This window comes from Panthera onca, chromosome A1 (genome assembly GCF_046562875.1).
Source record: "Panthera onca isolate mPanOnc1 chromosome A1, mPanOnc1 haplotype 2, whole genome shotgun sequence".
Classification (NCBI taxonomy): Eukaryota; Metazoa; Chordata; class Mammalia; order Carnivora; family Felidae; genus Panthera; species Panthera onca.
Genome location: NC_138339.1, coordinates 32,898,045 through 32,919,654, shown reverse-complemented (window position 1 = coordinate 32,919,654; position 21,610 = coordinate 32,898,045). Strand labels below are relative to the sequence as shown.

The window sequence follows — 21,610 nt, the reverse complement described above, 5'->3', positions numbered from 1 at the left end:
AGCTTGTAGAATTATTCAAACAACTAATCACATTCTTCATAGGAACCAGGAGGCACCCCACCCTCGTGATACTATAAGGACTGCCTTCTGAAGCCACTGTTGTTCATTCTGTTCCTGAGTGCAACCTCTGTGTGGCCCAAATGGTATGTGGTGCCCCCCTCCGCTAGGCTGTGCATACAAGTGACCAATAGACTGCTGTTGACACATCTGTCTTGTGTTGGGTGTTGTGTGTTTGGCCATCTCCATAACCCAAAGGAGGGAATTTCTCCATCCCCAACATGGTGCATAGGAGATTAAAACAAAGGCCAGAGCGTCCCAGGAAGGAATGCAAATTGTGACAACATAATCTCCTGGTATTATGCGTGTATGAAATGACCTCACTGAAGGGGGTGGAGGGAAAAGGTGCTTACCTAAGGAAATGGTGGAGTCCAGACTAGGACTTGGAAATGAAGGGAGTCTATACGACTAAAGACAAAAGGAACTGCACACAAGCACTGGACTCAAGTTGATACAGTTGTTATCCACAGGGGTAAGGTTAACAATTCTGATACTTCCATAAATATATATGCTACTCCAGCTGAGCAATTAAGTAAATGGATGTTAAGTAATGGAAGCTAGGTTCTCACTGTTGGAGCGGGAATTTATAGGTAAGCAAAGGGAAGAAGATAGGATAACCTATGCAGTAACGAATTAGAGTTGGTTGTATGAAATCATGGTTAGCTTATTACGGAGAGGGGCAGTTCTACATATAGAATTATTTAGAGATATGGGTATATTTATTGGTTAGTATATACACATATATTTCCTTGCTCTGTCAGCTGAGAGGTTCTAGAAGCAATGACACACCACACACCAAATCTTGTGTTCTAATACCACTTTCCAAAAAAGGTAATCAGGACACCTTGGAGAAATGGCTGATCCTAGCACTGGGGCAGGAAATATACAAGATGAGCCTGCAGCATCTTGTAGTGCCAGAAAGTAAGAAAGTAGTAAACAAAAAAAGCAATAAAGGCTACATTGATGGAGGTATGTCAAAAGGACACAGGAGCCAACTGAAAAAGCACCCACTGACCAAAGCTGGAACAATTTGAGCAATAAAATGAAGGAGTATTGGATTATAACCCAGTTATAAAATAAATATTCATGAGTCTACACTGCTATAAATAAATTATTGAATAAATGAGTGAATGAATGAATGAATGAATGGGAGACAAGAGGGAAATCTCCTGTGGAGAATTCCAAATAATTTATGTAGATAGCATACTGTGAAGGAGTGGAAGCATAACTCTCCAACCCTTAAATGTGGGATGTGGTTAGTGATTTCCTTCCAAAGAATACAGAAAGGAGTACAGTATGGAAAGGAGGGAAAAGAGAGTAACTCTACAGTAGAGAAACCTGACAAACACAACCTTTGGCAGGTAATTAAAGTCAACATCAACAATGATGAACAAATCATGTGGATAGTATGAACACTTGATATACTGTGATTAAAATGGACCATTGTCTTTGTTCTTCCTCCCAAACCCATAACACCAGTCTAGCCATAAGGAAAACACCAAATTCCACAAAAGGCATTCTACAAAATGTCTGACTAATACACCTCAATAATGTCAAGGTCATCAAAACCCGGAATACCTGAGAAAACCAGAAATACTTGTCATGGCCAAGAGAAGCCGAAGCGGACATGATAATTAAATGTAATGTGGTATTCTGGATTTTGGAACAGAAAAAGAGCATTAGGTAAAAATTAAGGAAATTGTGGACTTAAGTTAATGATAACATATCAGCATTGGTTCATTAATTGTTACAAATGTAAGGTGTTGGTAATAGTAGAAACTCACTGTGGAGTTTATGAAAACTCTGTACTATCTTTACATATTTTCTGTAATGTTAAAGCTGTTCTAAAAAATAAAGTCTACTAGGGCACCTGGCTGGCTCAGTCAGTTCAGCATCTGACTCTTGATTTGGGCTCAGGTCATGATCCCAGAGCCATAGGATCAAACCCCACAGCTCCACGCTGGCCATGGGTCTACTTAAGATTTCTCTCCCTCTGTCCCTCTCCCTGTCTCACATGCACATGCACTCTCTCTCGCAAATAAATATACAAGTAAATAAATAAATAAAATCTACTAGAGGCACATGACTGGCTCAGTCAGAGGAGTGTAGAGCTCTTCATTTCAGGGTAGTGAGTTTGAGCCCCACATTGGGTGTAGAGATTACTTAAATAAACTTAAAAAATTTTTTGTTTAAAAACTACTCATGTCTCTGGAGGCAAGGAAAATAAAAGCAAAAATGAACTACTGGGACCTCATCAAGGTAAAAACTTCTGCACACCAAAGGAAACAATCAACAAAACTAAAAGGCAACCAACAGAATGGGAGAAGATATTTGCAAATGACATATTGGATAAAGGGTTAATATCCAAAATCTATAAAGAACTTGTCAAAGTCAACGCCCCAAAAAAAATTATTTAGTGAAGAAATGGGCAGAAGACATGAATACTTTTCCAAAGAAGACATCCAGATGGCTAACAGACACATGAAAAGATGCTCCACATCACTCATCATCAGGGAAATACAAATCAAAAACGACAATGAGATACCATCTCACACCTGTCAGAATGGTTAAAATTAACAACTCAGGAAACAACAGATGTTGGTAAGGATGCAGAGAAAAGGGAACACTCTTGCACTGTTTGTGGGAATGCAAACTGGTGCAGCCACTCTGGAAAATAGTATGGAGGTTCTTCAAAAAATTAAAAATAGAACTACCCTATGACCCAGCAATTGTACTATTTGGAATTTATCCAAAGGATACAGGAGTGCTGATTCAAAGGGGCACATGTACCCCAATGTTTATAGCAGTGCTATCAACAATAGCCAAACTATGGAAAGAACTCAAATGTCCATCGATGGATGAATGGATAAAGAAGATGTGGTATATATATATATATATATATATATATATATATATATATATATGCAATGGAATATTACTTGGCAATCAAAAAGAAAGAAATCTTGCTATTTGCAACAATGTGGATGGAACTAGAGTGTATTATGCTATGCAAAATAAATCAGAGAAAGACAAGTATCACATGATTTCACTCATGTGGAATTTAAGAAACATACCAGATGAACATAGGGGAAGGGAAGGAAAAATAAGATAAAAGCAGAGGGAAGCAAACCATAAGAGACTCTTAAATACAGAGAACAAACTGAGGGCTGCTGGAGGGGAGATGGGTGGGGGGGAGGGGCTAAATGGATGATGGGCATTAAGGAGGGCACTTGTTGGGATGAGCCCTGGGTCTTATATGTAAGTGGTGAATCACTGGATTCTACTCCTGAAGCCAAGACTACACTGTATGTCAACTAACCTGAATTTAAATAAATAAATTAAAAAAAAAATAAGATTCTATCAACCACATTTTATAGCTTAAAAAAAATCTAAAAAAAGCATCTGGGGAGCCTAAAGAGTAATATTTCCCTGAAAGTAAAGAATAAATAACCGAAGAATAAGGCACACAGGGGAAATATGTGTTATGACATATGACAAATATGACAAGCCCAGGTATGAGGTTAGAACGCTAAAGTGCACACCTTTAGTAACTATCTTTGTTAGAGGCAGGCTGTAAATCTGGACAAGCAGAAGTGAAGAGGCTTTGTATGTCTGCTTCTTATCGCATCCCTTACGTTCTTACACTACATCTGCACTGAGGACAGGTTGGTAGCACAAGATTAGAGGGATCTAAGCTGGGCAGCTGCACAGGACTCAGTCTGTAAGGGATACTGCACATCTCTGGGGTGCCAAGACATCACTCAAACTTTTGTCTATCTGAGCGCTTCTTGGAAAGGGATGGTGAAAAAGAACTACTTTGATAAATTACTTGGGGTGGGAGAAGACCCCCACCCTACAGAATGTGTGCTTGGTCGGTCTGTTGACTGCTAAGAAGTGAGGGTCTGGGAACGGCAGTGTCTTTGCTCCCTGGAACATTGTTCCAGCAATCTTCTATTTTGTACCCTTCCACTTAGGTGAATGTTCCACAAAAAATTTTTTTTTAAGATTTTGTTATTTTTTTAAGTAATCTCTACATCCATCATGGGGCTGGAGCTCACAATTCCAAGATCAAGAGTGGCACGCTTTTCTGACTGAGCCAGCTAGGTGCCCCAATGTCAAATATATTTTTAAAGAATATCGTTTTGAGGGGAACCAAATGAGTAGTCTGAATGGAGAGCCAAATTATTAGCCCATTCAAGATATCCAAGTGTTTATCAGCTCCTTGTATTAGCAAATTGAGTAAAAACAAGTCTAATAGTGACCAAAAACAGGACAGTCCAATTATCTCTTTCTCTCTCCCTAATATTCCCAAGGATATTATTTCCCTTAACTGATAAGAATAGGGCAACAAAGTTTGGAGTTACATTTCTTGGTGAATGAATGCACTTTATGCTGCTGATCATGAATAGATCCACACGCCTGGTACTCAAGAGAATCAACTTGGAGGTGGGCAGGGCTGATGTTTTCTCATTAATAGTAAGTAATCCAACAAGGATCAACCAACCACCTGTACATAGAGATGGGCCAAGTGAGTCCTTGCAAAGAGTACCAAGATTTTCCCTAGAAAACTGTTCTGGGCCTATATCTACAAGGGTAACTGAAGCTTAAAATTTCTCATGAGAGAGACATTTTTGCCTAAAAAGTTTCTAACTAGGAGTTAGGAATCATCTACCCTACATAAACGGGATAATTATCCACAAACTAATTTTAATCACTGTAACTTCTTGGGAGCTTCTAATATAAATTGACTGCTCTTCTTTCTGTCTCTCCCATAGGCTTATATTGCTTCTGGAGCCTTGTAATTATCCATATTCTATCTTAGTAAGTCTTCTGTCCTTAGATCTCTTAATTCTACAAACTGGGGAGATCTCTGTCATACTCATTGCCCTACTTCATCTGCCATTTGTTTAGTGATGACACCCCATCTATATCTCTAGACTGACCTTTCTTTGCAGTAATAGGCGTACATTACCAGTATCACCCTGGATATCTTTACCTGAATGTCTTTGGATGCCCTAATGTTACAAATAGAATTGTAACATCCCAGTCCCCTAATAATCCCTCCAGAAGCCTAGGAGGTAACTAAGATTCCTTCCTTATCCTCTCTGTCCACACCAATCTCTCTGTACATTGCTCATTTCATGTCTACATGTGTCTGGAGTTTTCCCCTTTTCATAATAGTGCCTATCTCATCACTTCTTCACCAGATAATCACCAATTCTACTGTTTTATCACCACTTTGGTCTTGCTCTTTTCCAATCCATCCTCCACACTGAATTCAGACTTTACAATTTTTTTCTAACAGTTAAAGTTTTCGACTCTGTAATGTATGCATAAGGTTCAAAAACAAAAAGTTGAGAAGGGTACAGAGGGAAAAGGGTGCCCCTTACACCTGACTTCTTGGTCACCCTCCTACCAAAGGTACAGATAGCCATCAATTTCTTTGGTAAAGAAAGTAATTCTAAAATGCATCTACTTCACATCTTCTGTGCCTCATCATAATGTCCAAATTGAGAAGTGCAAATGAGGTCTTTCAGGATTTACTCCTGTTTCTCTTTTGTTTCTTCTAGTAAGTCCCTCTGTACATGTCGATTTCATCCCCTGTAACTACTTTGTTCTTCTCCAAAAGCCTAAGGCTTCTTTCCGTCTGTGATTTTACTTATGCTCTTCCCCCTACCTGGGATCCCCATGCTCCCCCACACAACGCCACCCTTCTTTGAGTGTAGTGCAATATCCCTTACTATTCCCCTAACTATATTCAGGCTGAAGCCTTTGTGAACCTGCAAAGATAAAGGTTATGTATGCCTTCCCTTGATGAAACTCTTTTGAAAGGACCATATACAGGGGCACCTGGCTGGCTCAGTTGGTGGAGCATGCGACTCTTGATCTTGGGGTTGTGAGTTTAAGCTCTATGTTGGGTGTAGAGATTACTTAAAAATAAAATCTTTGGGGTGCCTGGGTGGCTCAGTTGGTTAAATGACTGACTCTTGATTTCAGCTCAGGTCACAATCTCACAGCCAAGAGACAGAGCCCCGCGTCAGGCTCTGTGTTGAGGGTGGGGCCTGCTTAAGATTCTCTTTCTCCCTCTCTCCCTCTGCTCCTTCCCCGTTTGCGTGTGCACATACACGCTCTCTCTCAAAATAACCCCAAAAAAACCTTTTTAAAAAAGAAATATATGTATGTGTTTTTATTATAGCACCTATCACATTGCCTTGTTGAAGGCAGTACAGTGTTCCTTTGTTTTTTGAGTCCTCAGAGTTTAGCAAACTAATACCTAGCTGTTATTGAATATTAGTTACAGTATAACTACAAGTAAACTAAGGACATATTAGGCTGCATTAATAGAAGTGTGGTCTTAGAATTTTTATTTCTGGCTATCATATTCACTTTTTAATTTTTAATTTTAATTAATTTTAATGTTTGTTTGTTTGCTTATTTGTTTATTTTGAGAGAAAGAGAGAGCGTGCGCAGGGGAGGGGCAAGAGAGAGGGAGACATAAGACTCTGAAGCAGGATCCAGGTTCTGGGCCGGCAGCACAGAGCCCGATGTGGGGCTTGAACCCACGAACCGTGAGATCATGACCTAAGCCGAAGTCAGACGCTTAACTGACTGAGCCACCCAGGCCCCCCCTGGCCACCATATTTAGAGAAAGAGATTGAAGAAGTGTAATATCCACCTGACAGTGTATGGTTTACTAACACTGTGATGGCCTTAAGAAAAGACCAAGAGAATGCACAGCTCCCTTAGACTCTCCAAAGTGCCAAAAAGGAAACAGTCGACAATTACTTAGCTTCCTTATACCAGCGGTTCTCCACCGTGGTGTTGGGTCATTGTGGTGTGTCTTCATCAGTGCCGAGATGTATGCAACTTGTTTGTACTAATAAAAGCTGAAGTACTGAAATCGGAAAACAATTTACTTTTCCCTCCCTCTTAAACTAGTGCGGAATCAAGGTTGCTCCTGTAAAGTCACTCCTGTCCACTTATATTCCAATATACTCTGCTGACAATAGGGGCAGAGTTACAACTGATGGGTTTGGAAACTGGGGGTGAGCCACAGTTTGCCTTATCTTCACTTCTACCCTGTGACAATGTTGATTGAGCATGTGAATATTTTCTGTCTTGGGTGGGAGAAATATAGAGAACTGTTACCCTAGACTATGAGCTCAAGGGTAGGGGCCACGGATTTTCATTTTGTATTTATCCACCGTGTGGCAGTGCTTGAAGAAAGAAAGGAGGAGGGTTTGTGGATGGATCAATGGGAGAATCAAAGGAAGAGAGGGTGGAAGAAAAGGTGACAAAAAACTTTTTAAAAGGAATGAAGGAAAGAGAAAAACCAAAGGATTAAAGGAGACTTATTATTTACTTTCTTAGAAACTTAACTGAATTCAGTGTTTAACTCAACATAAGGAAAGAAAAAAAAACAAAAAAACAACAACCCAGCAATAAAAGCTGCTTAAACAGAGACTATGGGAGACCAAATAAGGCGACCTCTAAGTTCCTATTCGATTCTTTGATCTAAGATGTTAGGTTTTTTTTCCCCAACAATGCTTTTGAGTAAACAGTGGCATTTAATGAATATTTATTAAATAAAATTATAATCTAAAACATTATAGCAGAAACAAACTGATTTTTCTGTTAAAAAAAAGTTTGTATTACTTTTTAAATTGGGTTTTCATAGTTTTGTGGAGATTGACAATTGGTTTGCAAAATTCAGCTTCAGTTTGCTCCCTTGTAAGATCCTCTGTGGCTTAACCACAAAGGGCTGAGGTACTTTGTGATTTTTTTCTTTTAGGTTAAAAGAAATAACAGAATTTTGCTAGGCTGAATTCTAGACATGATGCAAATTTAAAGTAATTTAAGATGATATTTCAGGGTAGGGGATTAAAGTTTTTTGGTGTGTGTGTGTGTGTGTGTTTTCCCTGAGAGAATCCAGCAAACTATTTCTGCTTTGTAAAGATCCAAAATGTCTGAGCTGCAGAAACTCACAAGGCAAACAAGTAAAGGTGAAGAAACCAGACAGCAAAAATTACAACTGTGACCACTGCCCACCCCACAAATATGTCATAGTCAAAGACTTCTCAAGTTTCTGGTCCTTCAGAATATGTACTGTCCATAAAAATTTATCCAGGGCTAGTTGTTAACTATTCTGTTTATCTGATCTAAGCTTAAGCTTTTGCTTCTTCTGCGGTGCCTCGGTTGGAACAAAGCCGTGCTTAATGCATGTTACTTTGATTTCATAAATAGCATATAAAAATCTGAGGAACCGGGTAGCTTTGGTTAGGAAGAAAAAGGATAACATTTTTAGTCTTACTTTTTTATATTATTTTCTTGAAGAGCTCAACTCTTTGCCCACTGACACTGGCCCAAATGCTATGACTCTGCAAAATTGAGATATCTTGTTTTTTTAGACATTTGATTTTGCCCGTGTCAGCAGAATACAACTGAGTAGTGAACTGGCTTAACAATTTTAATATGAATAAGCATACTTTCTCTACTTCCTCTGTGATATGGCACGATCACGTCTGTATAGATAATAGAGTAAATTTTACTCATTGCAGGTACAATGCATATTTGTCGACTGATCTGGTTGATGCAACTGTAAGCCTTTTTTCAGTTCAGAGTCTACATTTTACCGACACCCGAAAAATATTAATTCCTATGTCTGTAACATCCCATTCCTGAGCAAACACACATTCACAATATTCGCAACCTAATCCCTTCCAACAGAGCTTGCTTTGGGGAAGGAAATTTCAGAAAAAGCATCCAGAAGGAGGAAAGACCAACAACGCTACTTGAGCTGTCGAGGTGCCCAGTAACAACTTACTGGTTTAAAGTAACAACAACAACAACAACAAAGAGCAAGGGGAGGTGGGTGGAGAAACGGGAAACTCCATCAAAGATGCAACTGACAACTCCCAGCGGCTTTTAGATTCCATCCGAACAGGAAAAATGAAAAGGTTAGAAAGCAGTGGCAGGGCGGTGTCCCCTGCCATGTTTCAATTCACGCTGCGCTAGTAACGAGCCACGCAACTGCTTCACCAGGGCGGGCTTCCTCAGCGCCCAACTCTCCCCTCGGAATCACGAGGAGATCGGTCCCCCTGCCCAGGAGGAACGACCGGGGGAGACCGCTGCCGGCAAAACTCCGCCGCGGAGCCGAGGGGCTGCCGCCCGCCCCTGCAGCTCAGGAGGCCCTCGCCCGCGCGCAGGTGGGCGGGCGCCCCAGGCCCAAACGAAGCCGCGCGAGGCAGGGGGTCCCGGCGGCCCTCGCAGCGACCCCCGCCCGCCCCGCCAGGGGGAGCGTCTGTGCCCGACGGCCGGCGGCAGGGACCCGGCGGGCGGCGCTGGGCGGCGGCCCCGCGGCGCGGCTGCCCTCCCGCGTCCCCACCCCCCGCCCCGCCCGCCCCCGGCGCGGCCCTGCCCGCCCCCTCCGCCCCCTCCCGCGGCGCCATGCGCAGACTCAGTTCCTGGAGAAAGATGGCGACAGCCGAGAAGCAGAAACACGACGGGCGGGTGAAGATCGGCCACTACATCCTGGGGGACACGCTGGGGGTCGGCACCTTCGGCAAAGTGAAGGGTGAGGACCCCCGCGGCAAGGGCGGGCCCCGGCCCGCGATCCGGGCCACTTCCGCCTTCCTCGCCTCTTCATCCTCCCCCCGCCCCGGCGTTCCTCCTCTGCCGGGCTCGGCAGCCCCCGTCCGGGCTCCAGCGGGAGCGGAGCCCGCGGCCCCGCCGCGGGACTGCGGCGCGACCCTCCCCGGCGGGGTGGGGGTGGGGAGGGGACCGGTCGCCATGGCGACGGCGCCGCGGCCGGAGGGGCTCGCCCGTGCGAGGGGCGGGGATGCGGAGGTGCGAACTTTCCCAGGTGGGGCAGTCTGGCGCTGGGTGCAGGCGCCGGGGTCTCGGCGCCGAGCCCGGGCGAGAGGGCCTCCTGTTCGCTGGGGCTGTGCTCCCCGGGCTCAGGGCCGGCCCATCGTTTCCCCAGGAGTCCTCGGTATTGTCCGTATTTCCGTCCTCTTTAGGAGGTTCTCGACTTACCTGCCCCGGCTGATTCTCAAGTGTGAAATGTGTCGTTCCCCGCCTTCCTCCGCCCCCGCCCCCTCCCAGCTAAGCTTGCTTTGGGCTTAGCTTACGGAATTCAAAAAAGAGGGCCATCTCGTCCGGAAGGATGACTAATTTTTTTCGAAGCAGTTAATGAATATAAACTGGTCCTGTATTTGCGATGCATGGTTTATGTTTTGAATGCAGACTCCGTGCCTTTAGTGTTTCTGATTTATCAGTTTTGCAGTCTCTGTGTGCCAAACCTGGTAGGTAGTGCAGATGTTGCCTGCAGATAGTATTTATTAGCTCATTAATGTAGTTCGTTTCCATTTATTTGCACAGGATATTTTTAACAACTTAGTGCCCATCATTTGAACTTTTTTAAGGAAAGTGGAATCTCTTATCCTTGTGTTTCAGCACAATATTCTGGAAATAACAAACTTGATCTCCAACCCACCAATTCTGGCACAAAAAGTGTTTTGTTTTGTTTTTTCTTTTTAAGTTTATTTATCTATTTTGAGGGGCAGAGAGAGAGAGAGAGAGAGAGAGACACGGGGAGAGAGAATCCCAAGCCGGCTCCACGCTGTCAGTACAGAGCCACGTGCTCCATGCAAACCTGACATCATGACCTGAGGTGGAATCAAGAGTGAGTCCCTTAACTGATGGAGCCACCCAGGTGCCCATGGCACAAAAAGTTTAATTGCAAACCTTGTGAGACATAAGTTTTTTTTTCTTTAAAATATTTGACTTTGTTATTAGGGAGGTAGAGGAAGAAAGCATGGAACTGATAAATATAATTCATGCATTGGCTTTGGATAGATAATAACCTGTGACTTGCATATACTGAGCTCTTGGTAAATATTTGAGTTGAAAGAAAAAAAAAGTTGTGAAAGTCTGTGCAGTGAATTAACTAACTGAGCCTTGCTTTACCGGAGCTAAAATAAACATTTTCTGATTTTATCTAGGGATGGAAGAGGAGAACCCTTCCTTCTCTTGCCCTTTCTGAGTCATAGAACTGGAAAATTGCTGTATAGCCCACAGGGAAGCAACTGCCTAAGTCTTCTTATGAAAATCAGCAAGGCCAACAATGTAAGAAAGTAAGAAGCAAATGCCAGAATAGGGTAACAACAGCCATCAGGGTGGGTCTGTATTAGGCCAGTAAGATGTCTCTGTGCCCTTGAAGTTACTTATTTTGGGCTATGCTGTTTCTTTACTTGTTAGCAATCGCAAACTGCTTTTCCTTTTCAAGTATTTGTAAGACATGGTCATTAATGCCCCAAAATAGTCTTGATACCCTCACTCCTCCCAGGACTCTGCTTGGATTAGGATGCTCATCATTCTAATGTAGAACTGTGCAACGTCAGTTCTCATTTTCTTATTTGCTAGATGGCTTTTGGCATGGCAGATAGGAGAGCAAGAGGAAAATGTTCATGTTCTGGATTTGATCTGTGATGTGGCTGTAACATGAATCCCTCCAGTGAGTGCTGTTCTTTATCCTTCACTCTCTCACATGTGCCTGTCTTGAAGTACAAAATACTGTCCCAAGTCAGCCTCTCCAAATGGACTAATATTGGCCAAATGTAGAAAGGCCAGTATTAGTCAAACAATCACATGTCTCATAGATAGGGTTAAATTTGTTCATAAATATATAAGTTGATATTAGTCAAAATCTTCAACCAGTGCTTTTTTCTTTTCTTTTTTTTTTTTTTTTTAAGAGAGAGAGTGGGCATAAATGAGTGATGGGCAGAGAAAGGAGGGGAGAGAGAGAGAGAGAGAGAGAGAGAGAGAGAGAGAGAGAGAGAGAGAAAAGAGAAGCAGGACTCATCCGAAGTGGGCCTGTGATTTTTTTTTTTACCCAAAGCGGGGCACCTGAAGCAGGGCTCAAGCTCACGCATTGCAGGACTCGAACTCGCGAACCATAAGATCACGATGATCTGAGCTGAAGTCAGATGCTTAACTGACTGAGCCACTCTCTTTCTGTGTTCTCTCTCCAAAGCAAGGAAACCTCAGCCTACCTCTCATGAGTCTCATTGGCTCATACAGTCCCTGGGGTCGGGGATGCCAGGTGCTTGTGTTCCTAAGTAGGTACCAGCAAGGGAGATAGCATTACTCTTGGGAGGACCGTGGCCCACTGTTAGATATGTGTGTGTGTGTGTGTGTGTGTGTGTGTGTGTGTGTGTGGTGGGGGCATCTTCTTATCTTCTTCTGAAGTACTTATTGGGAGACAGAATAAATACTTTACACAGAAATGGGTATTAATTGTTAGGAGAAAGAAAAGGGGGCCTAGATGCTCAGGGAGCAGGCAGAAATAACCTATGACAGTGGCGATGTTGGCAACTTTCACTAGCCTTAATTTGACAAGAATTTTTATGACTGCTACAATTAGCCATATATTTCAATGGAGTTAATTCAGAGTATATGCAGCTTTTAAAATTAGTTATACACTCTGGTAAATTTAACATAGAAAAGGAATCTAATAGAAGATGTGATACTGATATGCAGAAAAATTCCTGATATGATATTTCATGCTTAGAGGGACTGTGAATTTGCAGTGATTATTTTGTTTCTTATTACAGTCTAAAAAAGTCCTTTGGTAACTTAATGCCAGCATTTTGAGGGGAAGGTTTAAACAGACAACTCGGGCTGGTTTGGGATTACGCTTGAATTATCTTTTTTATTTCCAAGTTCTCTTTTTTTTCTTTCTTTTTCCTGGTTGTCAAGGTGTTAGTCTCCATTCCCGCACAGAGTCCACTCACTTTTCCCCAGGTACAACCATTATAAAAGCACAGATGAGCACAGTCATGTTATTGTTGCAGTAAATTAAAATGGCACTTTCTGTTAAGTTTTCCAAGAGAAGAGAAGATGGTCTTTTTAGTGGTGTAGGTGGTCTCTAGCAAATGAGTTGTTTATACATATAATCTATTAATTAAGTTGGTATTTTTCTACATAAAACTGCAGTTTCAGGTAAATAGGCCACTGTTCACTTTGTGAATGAATCACAGTAGAAGTTATTTAAAAATTTAAGGAGGGTGTGTCTGCTGTAACTCTTAATCTTGGGGTCATGAGTTTAAGGCCCTACATTGGTATGGAGCTTACTAAAAAAAAAATCTTTAAGGACAAAGAACATATATATGTATACACACACACACACACACACACACACACACCCCAGCATCGGTAGATCTCAAGTTTATAAGGGTAGGCCACAAAAAACAAAGAAGTAGAAGAACATGTACAGTCATGCTGTTTATATAATTTTTTTAAATTCTTTTTTGGGGGTATTTGTTTATTTTTGAGAGAGAGAGAGCACGAGCAGAGGAGGGGCAGAGAGGGAGACACAGAATCCGAAGTAGGCTCCAGGCTCCTAGCTGTCAGCACAGAGCCTGACTTGGGGCTTGAACCCACGAACTGTGAGATCATGACCTGAGCCTAAGTTGGATGCTCTACCGACTGAGCCACTCAGGCTCCCCATATAAATTTTAAAGTCATGCAAAAACACTCAGACATTCCTAATGCGAGTAAATTGGTACAGTGTTTATTAAAGTTAACCCACCAATTCAACTTCTAGGAATTCATCTTATAGATACACTCCTGTGTGAAATAATGAGTTATTCATTGATATATTGTTTATAGATACAAGAGGTTGAAAGTAACTTTTCTAATAGGATAGTAGTTAAATTATGGTTAGCTGTGCAGTGATACATCCTGCAAACGTTAAAAACAAAAGCAGGAGACTTTATATAATTTCGGGAACAATTTCTAAGGTGTATTTTTAGGGGGAGAAATACGGCTAGTCAAACAAATGTGTATAGTATACCTACCATTTGTGTATAAAAAAACAGGAGCCAAAAGGTATTTAAGTGTAACTACTTGCATATGTGTGGGGTGTTCCTTTAAAGATACACGTAAAACAGTTACATTAGTTGGTCAGTTACATTATATTAGATACACATAAAACAGCTACATTAGGTAGCAGGGGGACATTTCACTGTATATCCTTTTGTAGTGTTTAATGGTCTGGTGCAGGTATTACGTTTTGAAAAGAATGTATAAAATTTGTAGAAATAAACATAGGGAAAACATTGTTAAAATATTGTTTATGTGTTCCTGTATGTGGAGCAGACAAACATTTAAGGTAGTGGTTACCTCTGGGAAGGGGGAGAGGAGCAAGGGATCTAGGAGGAGGAGTTCAGAGCTTCTCCTGCATTTGCATTTTTGCAGTGTTGTGTTGGCCGACTGGTGGTGGGTGGCACATGGCGGACATCTGGTTTGCCGTTTGGGATGCTTGAAGTGTTTTGTTAAGAAAACCTACCTTTCTCACATTTCCACCTTTTAAAACTCACTCCTCTCTAGGATTATTTCCCTTCTGCTTTAAGATACGAGATTTTCTGACTCTTAGAATTTTAGAGTTGGTAGCTAATCGTTGACGAATCTGCTGTTCGTGTGAGGGAGATGTGAATTCTGGGAGCCTACAAGCCTTCCATGGCAGAAATACCTGTTTCCATTTTGTTCAAAAACGGTATCTTAGCACTACTGGAAAGCAGTGACAGTCTCAAGAGCAAATTTTGAGCTTTGGGAGGGGGGTGTGGTTGACTTGATGCCTATTTTGCCGACAATAGGGTCCGCTTGTTACTGTTGACTGACTGTGTAGCAGCAGTTAATTTGGCTGCAACTGAGTTTAGTCAATGCAGAATCTTTTGCTTAGTTTTGAGAAAGCAGTTCAGAGTTTGATACTGTGCCAAACCTTTTTCCCAGTTCTGCAGAGATAGATGGTAGAATACGTAGGTCTTAAGACTCGGAGTCAGAAGACCTATCCCAACTTGATCCTATAATAGCTTTACTTCATCGAATTACATAATCGCTCAGAGCCTCCTAATTACCTGTATCATAGGTTTGTTGTGAGGCTCAAATGTGATAATGTGTTTTTTTCCTAAGCTGTTATATACTATATTTTCAAAAGTTTTATGCTACTGAAGTTCTAATATTGAAGTTTGTTGGTAATTGGGTTCAAGGCAAATATTTGTTCCCATAATTAAGGAAAAGAACAGATTACCGTATCATAGCTTTAAATTACCAAGCTTTTGCTGGGAAGAAAGAGGAAGAAAGACAATATTCAGAAGGGCTATTGCCTACTCTAAAAGAGAAAATATTTGAGTCATCAGTGTTGGGACATTATTTGAAAACCTCAGAGGGAAAAGCCTGTATCCAAAGAAGACAGATTAAAAATGTTTAATTGGTTTCTCTACCCGGTGCTTCAGAGCCATTATTGTGTTAATATTCATAGTGCTTTCCCAAAAGGGAGAACATACATCCTGTCCCAAATGTGTCTTCTGTCCTAGTATATTGTAGGGCATACTTCATAAAATTCATTGTGATAATTTTAGTTTTATGATTTTTCTAGCCTATAGAAAATTCAAATTCCCAAATTAGAACATTGGAGAGGGGGCTGTAAGAGTTGACTCCTGATAGGCTGTGAAGGGGAGGACACAACTTCAAAATGCAGAAAACCATGGAGCTGGAACAAATAGCCTAGGAGTAAGAAGTCCTATCCTGCTAACTCCCACAGATGTCACTGTGTGAAGGCACAGGGGAGTAAATGACGCTCATACAAGGTGAACATTTGCTTGGTTCCCATTCATTTTGTACAGTGTATCCCATTTAAGAATTCTGGGCATGTGTAGTACAGATTAGAAAACCTGTTTTCAGAAAAGATTACTTTTGTTAACTTGTTAATTTTAATGGTGAATTTCAAATATGAGAAAAAACTATTCGTTTCCTAGGGCTGCAGTAACAAAGTACCACAAACTGAGTGGTTTAGAACAACAGAAATTTATTCTTTCATAGTTCTGGAGGCCTAAAGTCCGAAATTAAGGGGTTTGTAGGGTTATACTCCTTCTGAAGGCTCTTGGTGAGAACCTTTTCCTTGCCTTTTCCAGCTTTTGGTGGCTCCTGGTGTTTCTTAGCTTGTGGTAGCAAAACTGTAGTCTCTGCCTTTGTCTTCCAGTGGCCTCCTGTAGGTGTGTCTGTGTTCTCTCTTCTTATTTAGGACAACATTCATTAAATACAGAACCCACTCTAAAGCTAGGATGATTTCATTTTGAGATCCACACCTGATTACATTTGCAAATACCCTATTTCCACATAAGATCACATTCTGGGCTGTAGGGGCACTATTCAACCCACTACACTTGCCATTTTATATGCTTTTGGTTTTATGATCTTGGTTTCTCCCTTATAATACTTTAATGTTTGAGAGACTTTTTAAAACTTTTTGAAAACAATGTTTATTTATTTATTTTGAGAGAGAGAGAGTGCGCGTGTGAGCGAGCACACACGTGTTCGTGTGCTCTTGTGAGCAGGGGAGGGGCAGAAAGAATCCCAAGCAGGCTCCATGCTGTCAGCACAGAGCCCAACGTGGGGCTTGATGTTACAAACTGAGATCATGACCTGAGCCAAAATCAAGAGTCGGACGCTTAACTGACTGAGCCACCCAGGTGCCTCAGTTTTTGAGAAACTTTCAATTGGTTTGCTAGAATGAATAAAGTGTGTTCTTGGTATCTTGTCTTAAAATGTTGAAATTGATGAGGCAGGTTTTTGGTAGACTGAATTAATTTTCTAGTACAGGAAAAAGATCACAGGAGCGGTGCCAGACACATAGTAGGTGCAGGTACTCAACTATTTCTTCTTTTTTTAATTTTTTATTTATTTTTTAAATTTACCTCCAAGTTAGTTATCATATAGTGCAACAATGATTTCAGGAGTAGATTCCTTAATGCCCCTTACCCATTTAGCCCATCCCCCCTCCCACAACCCTTAGTTTGTTCTCCGTATTTATGAGTCTCTTATGTTTTTGTCCCCTTCCCTGTTTTTATATTATTTTTGCTTCCCTTCCCTTACGTTCATCTGTTTTGTCTCTTAAAGTTCTCAGATGAGTGAGGTCATACGATTTTTGTCTTTCTCTGACTGACTAATTTCCCTTAGCATAATACCCTCCAGTTCCATCTACGTAGTTGCAAATGGCAAGATTTCATTCTTTCTGATTGCTGAGTAATACTCCATTGTACAAATATACCACATCTTCTTTATCCATTCATCCATCGATGGCCATTTGGGCTCTTTCCATACTTTGGCTCTTGTTGATAGTGCTGCTATAAACATGGGGGTGCACGTGTCCCTTCGAAACAGCATATCTGTATCCCTTGGATAAATACCTAGTAGTGCAATTGCTGGGTCGTAGGGTAGTTCTATTTTTAATTTTTTGAGGAACCTCCATACTGTTTTCCAGAGTAGTTGCACCAGTTTTCATTCCCACCAGCAGTGCAAAAGAGATCCTCTTTCTCTGCATCCTTGCCAACATCTGTTGTTGACTGAGTTGTTAATGTTAGCCATTCTGACTGGTGTGAGGTGGTATCTCATTGTGGTTTTGATTTGTGTTTCCCTGATGATGAGTGATGTTGAGCATTTTTTCTTGTGTTGGTTGGCCATCTGGATGTCTTCTGTATAGAAGTGTCTATTCATGTCTTCTGCCCATTTCTTCACTGGATTATTTGTTTTTTGGGTGTTGAGTTTGAGAAGTTCTTTACAGATTTTGGATACTAACCCTTCATCTGATATGTTGTTTGAAATGTCTTCTCCCATTCCGTTGGTTGCCTTTTAGTTTTGCTGATTGTTTCCTTCGCTGTGCAGAAGCTTTTTATTTTAATGAGGTCCCAATAGTTCATTTTTGCTTTTGTTTCCCTTGCCTCCAGAGACATGTTGAGTGGTACTCAACTATTTCTTAATGAACAAAGTTTTAGAATAACTCTTATTGGCATGTGAGAATTCAGTCTATTATTCTTTTCAAAACTGTGAGCCTATAAATTAAGGATTCCTCTGATATGTTCAACTTCTTAGACTTATCCTTTATTAAAAGGATATCTGTATCTGTATTATTATACTATGTAATGCCCTTTTAGGATTATCTTTTTAGGGGTGCTTGGGTGGGTCAGTTGGTTAAGCGTCCGACTTCAGCTCAGGTCATGATCTTGCAGTCTGTGAATTCCAGCCTGCGTTGGGCTCTGTGCTGACAGCTCAGAGCCTGGAGCCTGCTTAGGATTCTGTGTCTTCCTCCCTCTCTCTCTCTGCCCCTCCCCTGCTCATGCTCGCTCTCTCTCTCTCAAAAATAAATAAAACAATAAATTTAAAAAAAGGATTATCTTTTTAAAAAAGTTATCATGGGGTACCTGGATGGCTCAGTTGGTTAAGTGTCCGACTTCGGCTCAGGTCATGATCTGACGGTTCCTGGATTCGAGCCCCACGTCGGGCTCTGTGCTCACAGCTAAGAGCTTGGAGCCTGCTTCATATTCTGTGTCTCCCTCCCTCTCTGTTCCTCCCCAGCTCACAGTCTGTCTTTCTGTCTGTCTCTCAACAATACATAAACATTTTAAAAAAATTTAAAAATAGCTTTATAAAAAAATTAAAAAGTTATCACATTTCACTTACTGTTTTGGGGAAAGCACAAGTTTTTGAGCTAGATCTGGGTTCATGTTTTGATTTTACTAACCACCAGCTATAGGCCTTTGGGCAAGTTATTTCATCTTCCTGTGCCTCAGTTACCTGTCAAGTGTTGCTAATAATATCAGTCTTCCAGAGTTGGTTAGAGTTAGAGGGTCAGTAGGTTTGGACACAAAGTGGCTGTGTCATCATGCCTATTAATTACTAAGTTGTGTATCTTAATTAAATTGTTATGTGTTGAAAATCAATTAGATTTATATTTAAAAATAGTATTTGTTTACAAAAATGTGATTTAAGCTGAGTCAAATTACTCTGCGCTCTTCTATGACTGAATAAGCGTTCCTATAGTTTTTAGGTATTAGGTGAAATCACCGTCAAGGACTTGGTGCCAAGTGTATATGTCTAGCACTAATATGTTGAAAATTAACCAAAGTCAGGAAAGGGTCGAACTTTGGAAGCTAGAAATCTCAGGATTGATGGTTGATGGAAGGGGGAAGGATGGAGCAGGTTGGTGGAATTGAAGCTTATGAAGATGGGAGCTAGATGGATAGAAATCATAGCTATTAATTATTTAGCACTTATGTGCTTAAAGGGATGCTACTGACTCTAAGTGGATAAGGGGCACAAATCAAAGAGCTGAGATAATTGGCCGTGTGTGGATTAAACCAGAAACTTTAGAGCTGATTAGATAGGTAGAGGGGGCAGGTCTGGGAGCGATTGAAAATAAGTAGCCCTAAATGGTAATAGCCACCATTTATTCATCAAGCATTTACTGTGCTGGACACTATGGAAAGTGCTTTACAAACCCTACCTCATGTATTCCTTATAGTCACCCTTGTGTATGTGGTATTCTTATTTTTACAGACAACTGAATAGAAGGTTGAAGTTACTTAACTTTCCCAGGTCAAACATTTAGTAAATACCTTCATACACAGAACCCAGGTCTGTGTGACTACAAAGTCTATGCTTTGTACACAGACTGCCTTCTTATGTGAAAGGAGAATGGGGCATTCAACCTGTTACTGAAAAATGTGAATCTAACACCCATCGTTTTTTCTTTTTTTTCTTCCCTTTGGGATTTTTGAATTGTAAAGAATATAAAACAGTACGTAAAATATGAAAAAAAAAACACTATAGAATAACTTTTAATTTTGGTACATTATCATTTTCTTTTTTTTTAATTTTCTTTTTTATTTTTTAAAATGTACATCCAAATTAGTTAGCATATAGTGAAACAGTGATTTCAGGAGTAGCTTCCTTAATGCCCCCTACCCATTTAGCCCACCCCTGCCTCCCACAACCCCTCCAGTAACCCTCAGTTTGTTCTCCATATTTAAGAGTCTCTTATGTTTTGTCCCCCTCCCTGTTTTTATATTATTTTTGTTTCCCTTCCCTTGTGTCCATCTGTTTTGTCTCTTAAAGTCCTCATATGAGTGAAGTCATATGATTTTTGTCTTTCTCTGACTAATTTCACTTAGCATCATACCCTCCAGTTCCATCCACGTAGTTGCAAATGGCAAGATTTCATTTTTTTGATTGCCGAGTAATCTTCCATTGTGTATATATACCACATCTTCTTTATCCATTCATCCATCGATGGCCATTTGGGCTCTTTCCATACTTTGGCTATTGTTGGTAGTGCTGCTGTAAACATTGGGGTGCACGTGCCCCTTCAAAACAGCATACCTGTATCCCTTGGATAAATGCCTAGTAGTGCAATTGCTGGGTCGTAGGGTAGTTCTATTTTTAATTTTTTGAGGAACCTCCATACTGTTTTCCAGAGTGGCTGCACCAGCTTGCATTTCCAGGCACATTGTCATTTTCATAGAAATATTTTTGGTATAGGTAGACAATGTAGAATACATATGTTTTTGTTTGCTCTTTTCATGATTATAAGAACATTTTCTATAGTCTTCCTCTGAGAGAGAGTTGGAATAACAATGTATTAAACTGTTCTCTAAAATTGGTCATTTAGTCTTTTCTTAAATAAAACACTATAATAAAAATAATTATGTACATGTTAAAATGTACTTAATTCTAAGTTAAATTCCGAGGAACTATATAAAAATATATATATCACTCTTTCTCTTAAAAAATTTTTTTTAGGGGCGCCTGGGTGGCGCAGTCGGTTAAGCGTCAGACTTCAGCCAGGTCACGATCTCGCGGTCCGTGAGTTCGAGCCCCGCGTCAGGCTCTGGGCTGATGGCTTGGAGCCTGGAGCCTGTTTCCGATTCTGTGTCTCCCTCTCTCTCTGCCCCTCCCCCGTTCATGCTCTCTCTCTCTCTGTCCCAAAAATAAATAAAAAACGTTGAAAAAAAAAATTAAAAAAAAAAATTTTTTTTAAATGTTCATTCTTGAGATAGAGCATGAGTGGGGGAGGGGCAGAGAGAGAGGGAGACCCAGAATCCCAAGCAGGCTCCAGGTTCTGAGTTATCAGCATAGAGCCTGACGCAGGGCTCAGACCTACAAACCGTGAGATCATGACCTGAGCCAAACTCGGACGCTTAACCAACTGAGCCACCCAGGTGCCCCAAAATCACTCTTAATGCCGTCTAGTATATCAGCTGTCTTTTTCTTCCCCTGAAATGTTTCTATTGGTTTGCCAGCCATGAAAAAGGAATTAGTGCACTAATTTTCCCTTAAAAAAACAAACTGATCGTGTACCCTGCTTATTTACTTAGCTGTGTGTGTGTGTGTGAGAGAGAGAGAGACAGAGAGGTTGAATTTGATCTCTACGGTGGCTGTTACGACACCTTTCTCCTCCCTGTTACTGTTCAATTTTTGTTTGAATACTATTTGTACAGTCATACTTCTGTGATTTCTGTTGTTTCAGAAATGAAGATATGCCTCTATTTCTTCTAAGTAATCTCTAATTTGATGAAATGCTCAGGTATTAGAACAATGTCTTTAGTCGTACTTTGGTTATTGATTTCGTTCTGTTTACTTACTCTTCTTTTACTGGGGAGGGACTTCTATTATTCATAGGTGGAATAGTATTTATTCTCTACTCGCTATTACTCAT

At 41.0% G+C, this 21,610-nt stretch overlaps 1 protein-coding gene across 6 annotated transcripts in view; it reads left to right on the top strand.

Moving 5' to 3' along the window:
- The first annotated feature begins 417 nt into the window (after positions 1 to 417).
- PRKAA1 (protein kinase AMP-activated catalytic subunit alpha 1) overlaps positions 418 to 21,610 on the top strand; it is a 45,723-nt gene continuing 24,530 nt past the window's right edge. For 2 of the 6 annotated variants that reach the window (XM_060637658.3, XM_078445119.2), the window contains exon 1: positions 418 to 529. Coding sequence is in view for 4 of the 6 variants with exons in the window: in XM_060637659.3 (XP_060493642.1) it covers positions 9,505 to 9,631 (127 nt within the window). In the remaining 2 variants the exon portion in view is untranslated. Of the gene's footprint in view, positions 530 to 9,478; positions 9,632 to 11,060; positions 11,185 to 11,481; positions 11,573 to 21,610 lie in introns of those variants that run through there. The other 4 variants (XM_060637657.3, XM_060637659.3, XM_060637655.3 and 1 more) reach the window with 4 other exon arrangements.